This window comes from Gaeumannomyces tritici, assembly GCF_000145635.1.
Source record: "Gaeumannomyces tritici R3-111a-1 unplaced genomic scaffold supercont2.1, whole genome shotgun sequence".
Taxonomy (NCBI): Eukaryota; Fungi; Ascomycota; class Sordariomycetes; order Magnaporthales; family Magnaporthaceae; genus Gaeumannomyces; species Gaeumannomyces tritici.
In genome coordinates this window covers 3,852,259-3,861,572 of record NW_008804545.1, presented here as the reverse complement: position 1 = coordinate 3,861,572, position 9,314 = coordinate 3,852,259, and the positions used below count along the sequence as shown (strand labels likewise).

General features: G+C 56.8%; 4 protein-coding genes across 4 annotated transcripts; 2 read left to right on the top strand and 2 right to left on the bottom strand.

The window, feature by feature from the left end:
- Positions 1–318: 318 nt before the first annotated feature.
- GGTG_01206 (60S ribosomal protein L8-B) lies at positions 319–2,296 on the bottom strand. Its single transcript, XM_009218967.1, has 4 exons — positions 2,167–2,296; positions 1,843–1,914; positions 1,215–1,724; positions 319–1,147 (listed from the first exon to the last, which is right to left on the bottom strand). Exons 1-4 carry the CDS (start codon positions 2,167–2,169, stop codon positions 947–949), a joined length of 786 nt encoding a protein of 261 aa, XP_009217231.1. The 5' UTR covers positions 2,170–2,296; the 3' UTR covers positions 319–946.
- Positions 2,297–2,429: 133 nt separating this feature from the next.
- Positions 2,430–3,942, top strand: GGTG_01205 (ATP-binding domain-containing protein 3). The gene has a single exon (XM_009218966.1). It carries the CDS (start codon positions 2,601–2,603, stop codon positions 3,834–3,836), a length of 1,236 nt encoding a protein of 411 aa, XP_009217230.1. The 5' UTR covers positions 2,430–2,600; the 3' UTR covers positions 3,837–3,942.
- Positions 3,943–4,046: 104 nt separating this feature from the next.
- On the bottom strand, positions 4,047–4,759 carry GGTG_01204 (hypothetical protein; the record flags this gene model as incomplete). The annotated part of the gene is made up of 3 exons (XM_009218965.1): positions 4,047–4,067; positions 4,144–4,238; positions 4,534–4,759. The coding sequence occupies 3 exons, from the start codon at positions 4,757–4,759 to the stop codon at positions 4,047–4,049; spliced, it is 342 nt and encodes a 113-aa protein (XP_009217229.1).
- Positions 4,760–4,961: 202 nt separating this feature from the next.
- On the top strand, positions 4,962–9,269 carry GGTG_01203 (histone acetyltransferase). The gene is made up of 3 exons (XM_009218964.1): positions 4,962–6,137; positions 6,201–6,248; positions 6,340–9,269. The coding sequence occupies exons 1-3, from the start codon at positions 5,363–5,365 to the stop codon at positions 8,952–8,954; spliced, it is 3,438 nt and encodes a 1,145-aa protein (XP_009217228.1). The 5' UTR covers positions 4,962–5,362; the 3' UTR covers positions 8,955–9,269.
- Positions 9,270–9,314: the final 45 nt, after the last annotated feature.

Here is a 9,314-nt window from a genome sequence, read left to right as displayed (position 1 = left end):
GGCGCGATGGGTTCAGGGTCCAACTTTTGAATCATGGACTGTTTTGCCCTCGTTGCGATTCCCGCCTCGAAGGATACGGTCCAATCCAACTTTCCCATGCTTGATGACCCTCCTCCCCCCCTAGCCAGTCTTTCTCAGCCACCATCTCGTTTGCCCGAGCGAGCTTCTGCCAAGCCCGGACGGCATTTGAGAAACATCCATGGAGCTCAACCGAATTCTGTGTGGCATGCGCGTCAACCCTGGCCCTCCCAACCCCGGATACCTGCTTGCTGCCATGAGGGTGCCACTGCTCCGAATGGCTCGACAAACCGGTCAAAAAAACATCCCCATCGCCAAATGAGATGTCGAGCTGTAGATATGTAATTATGGGTTCTGATCTGGGGATGTCTGGCTGGATCATCAACTGCCCTGGTCAACCGAGGACACTCATGCTTGCCCGCCTGTCGAGGTCTTCCCAAGGAACCGACGATCGTATTAGCATTTTGCATTCGACTGCCACATGCTCATCTTACTACGCTCCACGCGGGACGATCTTTCACTTGTGTTGCACATCCGACGACGGCTCTGATAACCAATCCATACAAGTGCCCACGCAAACCGTCGCGGCCCGCCATTCGCCCCCGTCCTCCCCGTCTCCTGCGCTTGGGAGGCTTGCTCTTGGCATTGTTTGATACCATTCCCCGGACAAGATTCAGTGCTACGGCCTGCCGGGCCAAGCCACAGGGGCTCGAGCGGGCGGTGTCACATTGCGGCAACCAAGTGAGAAAAAGAGCAATAACTCTCTCAGACAGAACTGAGGGCCCGGAGACGGCGCGGGCAGCAAGCAAGTGTTCAAAGTACCATTGCGCAATAACCTTTTGTGCCAGTCCAGGACGCCGTCGAAATGCAAATGGAAACCCCCACGCCGTTCCAGAAGCCCAATAATCAATCATCACAAGCTGCCGCTTTAAACCTTGATGGCTGACTCGAGCGCCTTCCTCTTCTTCTCGGTGCGCTGCTGGGCCTTGAAGCCCATGATGCCACCACCCCACCTCTTGCGCGACTCCTCCGACTTCTCCAGGTAACCCTCCTTGATGGCAGAGATGAGCTTGGACAGCTCGCTCTTGTCCTCAGACCTGACCTCAGTCATGGCGAGGACGGCAGCAGTCTGGCGCGGCGACAGTCAGCAACACGTTACACAACAAAAATGCTAAAATGAAGGCATCCAAACCAACCTTCTTGTGGACGACAGTGCCGAGCCTGGCCTTGCCCTTGATGATGGCGTACGGGACACCCATCTTGCGGCAGAGAGCAGGCAGGAAAACGACGAGCTCGACGGGGTCGACATCGTTGGGGATCAGCACCAGCGAGGCCTTCTTGTTCTCAATCAGGCCGACAACGTGGTTCAGGCCGTATTTGGCAGTGTAGGGCTTCTTGCTGACGTCCTCCTTCTTCTTGCCCTCCTTGACGGCGGTGGCCTCCTTGAGCAGACGCTCCTTCTTCTCGGCCTTGGTCTCGGGGCGGTACTTGTTGAGGAGCTTGAAGGCCTGGGCGGCCGTGTTCTTGTCCAAGACGTGCTGGAACTGGGCGAGCGCCGGCGGGACCTTCAGGCGGAGGCTGAGGATCTTCTTCTGGCGCTGGAGACGGACATACTCGGGCCACTTGACCATGCGCGACAGGTTGCGCCTGGGCTGGATATCCTGGCCAATGCCGAAGTTGCGGCTGCGCTTCTCAAGAAGAGGGTTCTAGAGGGAGGGGCGATCGGAGAGGCCAACTGGTAAGCATGTCGACGCGGGGGAAGGCAAGAGGGCAGGCACTCCAGGACTAAAATGGGGATGAGGCTATGTAGATGTTCGCACGTACCTTGGGGGTCTTCTTGCTGGCCTTTCCCGAAGAGAAAGGGGCCGCCGCCACCTTCTTACCAGTCTTAGGAGGCTATCATTGAGGAAAGAAGACATCAGTAAATGGATTCCATTGACTGTGGTCTTCCTTGATCTCTAAAGAGCCCGCGAGACGGCATTTCTGCACATCGTCGCGGAGCTCAAGCCAAGTCTTCACCAGCGTCCAAGGACGACTGGCGGAAAACAGCGAGCGCTACACGACCGATGCCGAGAGCTTAATGCTCCTGTTTCTGCAGAGTGCAGTGCGCATTGAGCGCAGGCGAAGCGATAGGCATCAGCTTCTTACCATCTTGATCGTTGTTTGTCGTGTCCCGGGTCGTTACCAAAATGAAGGCTACCGAGAGGGTCTTTGCTGAGGAGGGGACAAGTTTTTTTTTTGCGAAGCAATCGCGTGCACAATAAGCCATAAATCCGTTAGGGTTTGACTGTGGGCTGAAGTGGGGCAGCCTGGCCAGATGCGGGCTGGCTTGGCCCAAGCGTTTTGGGCGGCGGGAAAGTTTATGTAAGCAGGTGGCTTGCTGGTGTGGCGCTAACTGATGACTCTCAGACGAGCACAACAGGAGAAGATGTCAACCTGGATTTGGATTGCTCGGAGAGAATGCGCGCATTCAGGTATCACATGGACTGCTGAACCGCCGTCAAAGCCAAATCTACTAAGGCCCGCTCATTGGTCTCTTGGAGAGGCTTCTGTCACCCAAGAACCGGGCAGGGACTGACAAGATGGCGCCCACACCCTGTGCCATCTGCCAGACCGAGCGCGCACTCATCAAGCGGCCGAAAAACCACCAGAAGTTGTGCAAAAAGTGCTTCATCCAGGTTTTCGAGGACGAAATACACCATACCATCACATCCGCTGGCCTCTTTTTCCCTGGCGAAAAGATTGCTATCGGCGCATCCGGGGGCAAGGACTCCACTGTGCTCGCTTCGGTACTAAAGACGCTGAACGAGCGGCATAGCTATGGCCTCGACCTCGTCCTTCTCAGCGTGGACGAGGGCATCAAAGGCTACCGTGACGACTCGCTCGAGACAGTCAAGCGGAACGCCATGCAGTATGACATGCCCTTGAAGATAGTCGGCTACGACGAGCTGTACGGGTGGACCATGGACCAGGTCGTGGAAACGGTCGGCAAGAAGGGCAACTGCACCTACTGCGGCATCTTTCGGCGGCAGGCCCTCGACCGTGGCGCAAAGGTCCTCGGCATCCAGCACGTCGTGACGGGACACAACGCCGATGACGTTGCTGAGACGGTGCTGATGAACCTGCTCAGGGGCGACCTGGCCCGGCTTTCACGGAGCACCAATATTGTCACCGGCGGCGCGGCGTCCGACATCAAGAGGAGCAAGCCGCTCAAGTATGCGTACGAGAAGGAGATTGTCCTGTACGCCCACCACAAGAAGCTGGACTACTTCACAACAGAGTGCATCTACAGCCCAGAGGCGTTCCGAGGAAGCGCGAGGAGCCTGATCAAGAGCCTGGAGAGGGTGCGGCCCAGCGCTATCCTGGATGTCGTGCGTAGTGGAGAGGACATGGCCAGGCTTGTGCCGGGGGAAGTGTCTGGCTCTTCGTGCGAGTGCAAGGGTAGTGAGCAAGCTAGCGAAGACTACCAGGGGGCCGAATCAGGAGGATGCGGCTCCGCGAGCGGGCAAAGCGGCGGAGGGGAGATGGCGGCGATGGAGGCTAGACTTCGGCAGGCTCAAGATACTACGCCGCTCGAAACCGACATTGGGGCGTTGGAAGCAAAGAAGCGAGCGCAGATGGATGGTGACACTGTCTCGTTGTCATCAAGAACCGCGCCATCCAAGGACAAGGCGCATGGCGGCAAGGTCACGAAGCAGGTGTTGGGTTCATGCGAAAGGTGTGGCTACATGTCCAGCCAGACAATATGCCAGGCTTGCAAGCTGTTGGAGGGGCTGAACAAGAATAGACCCAGGATAGTGATAGATGGTGGCGGCTAAAACAGCGAGGTCTTTGTGGGATTCATCGGCATGCCATATGAAAAGAATTCACTCTCCTTTGTGTAAAGATTTCAGCATTCCGTCCTAGCGGTGAAGAGACTCTTGGTACTCGCGACTTTTCCGCCTGCCGCAAGCAAAACGCAGGTGATGCTACCCGCTGGCTTTGGAAAGCACACCCTGACGTGGTCTCCTCTGCCCTTCTCTTGTCCTTTAGAACATCCGCTTTTCGGCCTAGAAGATGGAGCATAGTGTTAGTAGGTCCAATGGCCTGGCTATCACGAAGAGCCTCGAGGGGGTGGCGCCATACCCTCCACGGGTTGTTCAGCTCGAATCCAGGAGGTGCTATGGGGTTATCGCTTTGTCCGCGCAGTAAGCCCGTGAGTCTCCGGTCACGGTCCATCACTATGGTGTGTGTTAGTAGACAAGCATGCCGCCCGGATATGTAGCCTTCACCAAGGAGCAGCATGGCATACTTTGCTATAGATCTGTTAGCCTAGAGGTCTTGGAAGTGCCTTCACTGGTGGGAGATTGACGGCGACGCACTCTATCCCACTGATCAATTGATCTCCGCGCCCTCTTTCCTCCGTTCTGCATGTACCTCAAGGTGGCCACGCCAGCCCCGGAGACACCAAACATCTGTTCCGCCAATTGGTCAACGATTTGGATGCGGCCATTGAACGAGGGGCGGCTTGCGTACTGCTGTGATGATCGCATAGGGAATCAGGGTCTCGAAAGGGACGGGCATCGTCGCGGTCGACAGCCGAGGTGGCTGTTGTTGTGCGGGCTTCGCTAGGTCTCTTCAACGAGGGTAGGCCGTCGTGTGGGTTGTGCTGGGCGCCGTCGAGGTCTGATGCTCTGCTGCTGGAGTCGGGTCTCGATAGTACAAGCCTCCCGTCACTCGCCAAACCCGGCCGGCCGAGCATCACGCCTCTAATTCTTGCGGCCTTAGGCTGAAAGGGACTGGAGACGCCCGCGCCGATAGGCCCAATGCTTGACGAAGGACCCACAAATTACAGGGGCTCGTCGCTCCATGCGACCGGGACCGTGCCTAGGGACCCACCTGCCCGCATCCACGATCTGGGCACTGGAAGTCGCGACGTCCCACAGCGCCGCAGCTGTTGCGCCAAACAGCTCGATCCGCGACGAGTGACTAGCAACCTCACAACGCTCCGATGAAGTGCTCGAGAAAAGCCGACTCCAACACGTATCTTAACTGAGACAGCATTCCACAGATTTGGGTCAGCCTGGGCTGAGGCCACCTACCCACCCCGTCTGCGTGCGCTTTTTGCGCGTCCGCTCCACGAAGGACTACTTCCGGCTCCGTGACTTCACTCCGGGAGAAACAACAAACGCCACGGAATCCTCTTCGCGTTTCGCTGCGCCCGCCGCTCACTGTAATGCCGACCGATATCTGCCGCGCCACCAGCCGCTGCGACAAGCTTCCCTGAGCGCCCGAAAAACGCCAGTCATAACACACGCCCAACCGATCCTTGCTCGAACCGATCGTTTACATTCGTTTCTTAGCCATGGCAAGCGCGCAGCTCATGGAGGAGGAGCTGCAGCGCAGCGTGATGGTTTTGGAGGGTGCCGATATCCAGCTTGGAGACCCCGAAAGCGACCACGTAGACCCCCGCGCCTCCGAAGGTGCCTCCGATGCCACCATGGCTTCCTTCAACGAGGATTCTGTGCTTGTCGCCAACGGCAGGCAAGACGGGAGTCACATAGTGGACAGCGTCGAGTCCGAGCATGGGGAGGATGCTGGTGGTGATGATGAGGATGGCGATCAGGAGGATGGCGACCAAGAGGATGGTCAAGACCATGAAGACGACGACATCGACGACGACGAAGAAGTTGGCGACGATGAAGAAGAAGAGGCAGATTCGGGTCAAGAAGACAGCGAGATTTCCGATGAGGATAACGATGCCGACGAAGATGTGGAACGCCACTCCGAATCCCCCTCTGCGCGAAGGGGTGGGGCAAGTACCAAGGAGGACGTCGAGGAGGACGTCGAGGAGGACGTCGAGGAGGAAGATGATGACGAAGGTGTCGGTGCGGTTAAAATTAGGCCGGGCGAGACCGACGACGACAGCGAGGACAGTAACCTATCTGACGGGCAGAGCGAGAGCAGCGAAGAATCTGATGGCGAAGCTGCTTGGGAAGAGGCTGTTGAGCAGAACGAAGAAGACGAGGACGAAGAAGAGGAGGACGAGGACGATAACATACCTCTCGGGAACTGCATGTTCTGCAAGGACGGCGACGAGCGGGGGTCGTACCTGAAGTGCAGAAACTGCGGAGAGAACTGTAGGTCAAACTCGGTCAACCCCAGTCTTGTCGTCGTTTTGAAACTAACATTTCCGCTCAAAGCACACGAGGAGTGTGCAAGGAACAACTCGGCTCTCGAGGATACGACCAGTAAGTTTTCAACTCGTATTCTTCCTTCATGCCAATTCGCTTACTCGCGAGAAAGCTGTATCGGGCAACGATGTTGACTTGTTCATCACAGATGCTGGCAAATGGAGATGCCCAGAGTGTGCATCGGTCGACGATGTTATCGAGGCCGATGGTGAGGCCGAGGAGGCAGTGTCCCCGGCCGCCGAGGAATCTCCCTCTGCACCACGAAGCACATCCACCCCAAAGCTCACGCGGGACTTGCTCCCGTCGCAGCGCGGAGCCGTCAAAGCAGACTCCCACTCTGTCTTCAACACCCTGGTGCTTGATGACGACCCTATGGACGGTTCCCGCGTGCTGAGAAAACGCAAGACATCGTCGATTGAGCCCGAGGACAGCATCATGTCGCTGCGCAAGCGCCGTAAGGATACACCTGAAGAACAGAGTCATGCCGAAGATGTCAACGGCGGTACGGAGGCATCTACAAGACCCCATTCCGTGCGCTCCCTGAGGGTCAAGACAGCCGAAGTGACAGTGGCGGCGACTGTGGAAAAGAGGATACGGGGAAGCATCGTGATCAAATTCAAGGCCAGCCCTGCGGAGCTTCGGCGAATCAACGAGCGACCCCCTGTGGTTCCTAAGCGCCGAGGGGGCAGGTCGGGGAGCGGAAGGTCCGCCGGGCGCTCTCGCACATCGCGCAGCGTTGCACATGTCGCACCCCCGCTAACCACACCATTTTCGTCAACCACGTTCTACCAACCCTTCTTCTTCGACAAAGAGACAGAGGAGATGAAGGGAAAGCCTTATGGCGGCATCTTGGACGAAGCCGAGGCCGATACAACTAAGACGTTCCCTCAACCCGAGGACCGCAAACGCTTCGACGAGGCCAAGCAGAAGGCCGAGGAAGAGTGGAGGCAGCGCATCTTGACAATGCAGGCCAACTTGGAGGTGCCAGTGAAGAAGGCCAAGAAGTCGTCTGGTCCCGCGAGCCAGATCGAGTGCATCGATTTCGGCGGCTGGGAGATCGATACCTGGTACGCCGCGCCGTACCCCGAGGAGTACAGCAGAAACAGGGTTCTTTACATCTGCGAGTTCTGCCTCAAGTACATGAACTCGGACTATGTCGCCTGGCGCCACAAGCTCAAGTGCCCAGCGAAGCACCCCCCAGGAGATGAAATCTACCGCCACGGCTCCGTCTCCGTGTTTGAGGTGGATGGCCGCAAGAACCCAGTGTATTGCCAAAATCTTTGTCTTTTGGCAAAGCTTTTTCTCGGCTCCAAGACTCTGTACTATGACGTGGAGCCGTTCCTGTTCTACGTGCTCTGCGAGTACGACGAGTTCGGCTACCATTTCGTTGGGTATTTCTCCAAGGAGAAGCGGGCGAGCAGCCAGAACAACGTCAGCTGCATCCTCACCCTTCCAATACACCAGCGCAAAGGATATGGAAATCTCCTCATCGATTTCTCGTACCTTCTCACTCGCGTCGAGAAGAAGACTGGGTCTCCAGAGAAGCCGCTCTCAGATATGGGCCTGGTCTCTTACCGCAACTACTGGAGACTGGTTCTTTGCCAGTACCTAGCCGGTCATGTCTCCGACAGCAAGTCAGAATCTGCCGGCTTGAGTATCAAGCAGATGTCTGACGACACTGGCTTGACTCCCGACGACGTCATTGCGGCCCTAGAAGGGCTAAGATGTCTCGTTCGAGATCCGCAGACCGAGCTCTATGCCTTCCGGGTCGATCTGACCTATTGCAGGGAGTACGTGGGGAAATGGGAGGCAAAGAAGTATGTCAAGCTCGACCCTCAGTATCTCACATGGACGCCATATGTTATGGGCAGAAGTAATGCGTCCAACTTTGAGCTTGGGCCGGCACTCAATGCCATCGCACCGCGTGAGGAGGAGGACGAGCCGAAACCGACAGATCCTGCTGTCAGCATTCTGCCCAACGGCGAGGCATCCGTCGTCTTTGCTGCTGCTGCCACCGATGGCGTGCCACACAACACCAGACTCCAGGTCGAAGGCGTGGTTCTCGAGTCAACCGAACCTAGCGACATTGCGGATGGGGCCGCGGCTGCGGTCACCGATGGACTGACAGCTGCCGAGACCCAAGGAGAAACATCGGCCACGAGTGGAAACGATGTAGCTGATGCCATCCCAGACAGCGGCCCGGCTGAGCCGGAATGGGTGGTCGCGTACAAATCAGTACCAGTTACTCGCTTCCAAGTTTATCCTTCCATCTCACGGCGTGTCGAGCGGCCACGCCCAGTCATCCGTGCGCCACCAATCGTGCAGCAGCCAGTCACACTTCCACGTCCGAAGCCACGGCGCCCGCCTGCTAGCCGTAGGTCAACAACATCGTCCTCAAAGCCGAAGAGCTCTACGACACGGGTCCGGAAGACGGGCGGCACGGGCCGCGGACCTGGTCGCTGGCCCAAGGGAACCAAGAAGAGTGACTATGGCAATGCTGACAGCGGACCGGGCTTACCTCCTGCCTGGATCGCTGCCAGAATTGCAGCTGAACAAGCCAAAAAGGTCCCCGTCGAGGATGCCAAGACATCATCGAAGGCCAAGGCAACAGGAGAGGTCATAGGGGCGGACGGGTCGGAGCGGGAGGCGGAGGATACGGTGCAGGTGCAGACACCAACAGTCAAGGACACGGCGTCTCTCAAGGGGGGTCAGAGCTCTAGTGTGAAGAGTAGCGAGAAGAGGAACGGTGTTCAGGCACACTGAACATCGAACAAACAGGCGGTGCGACTCCTGGGGAAACAGTATACCATTGTCCCACATATTGTAATCTGGCTGGTGCGGATATTACTATTACGGCGTCGGAACCGGTGGTGCTGGCGCTATTCTATTTCCTCTTTTTGAGCGCTGTATTACTTGGGATTTTGAGGCTTTTCTCCATTCGTTATTTTTATCCCGGTAGTAGTCGTTATCTCGTGTCGGTTTTTACTCGTCGCTACCTTCCTAGACAGTTCCTGATTCCGCTCGAATAAAAGATACCCTCCAAGAAAACCACCAAAGTCACTATTCCGTAGTTCACATTTTAATCGCAGCAAGATGAACAAAAGTTCATGTAGTTAGGTCATT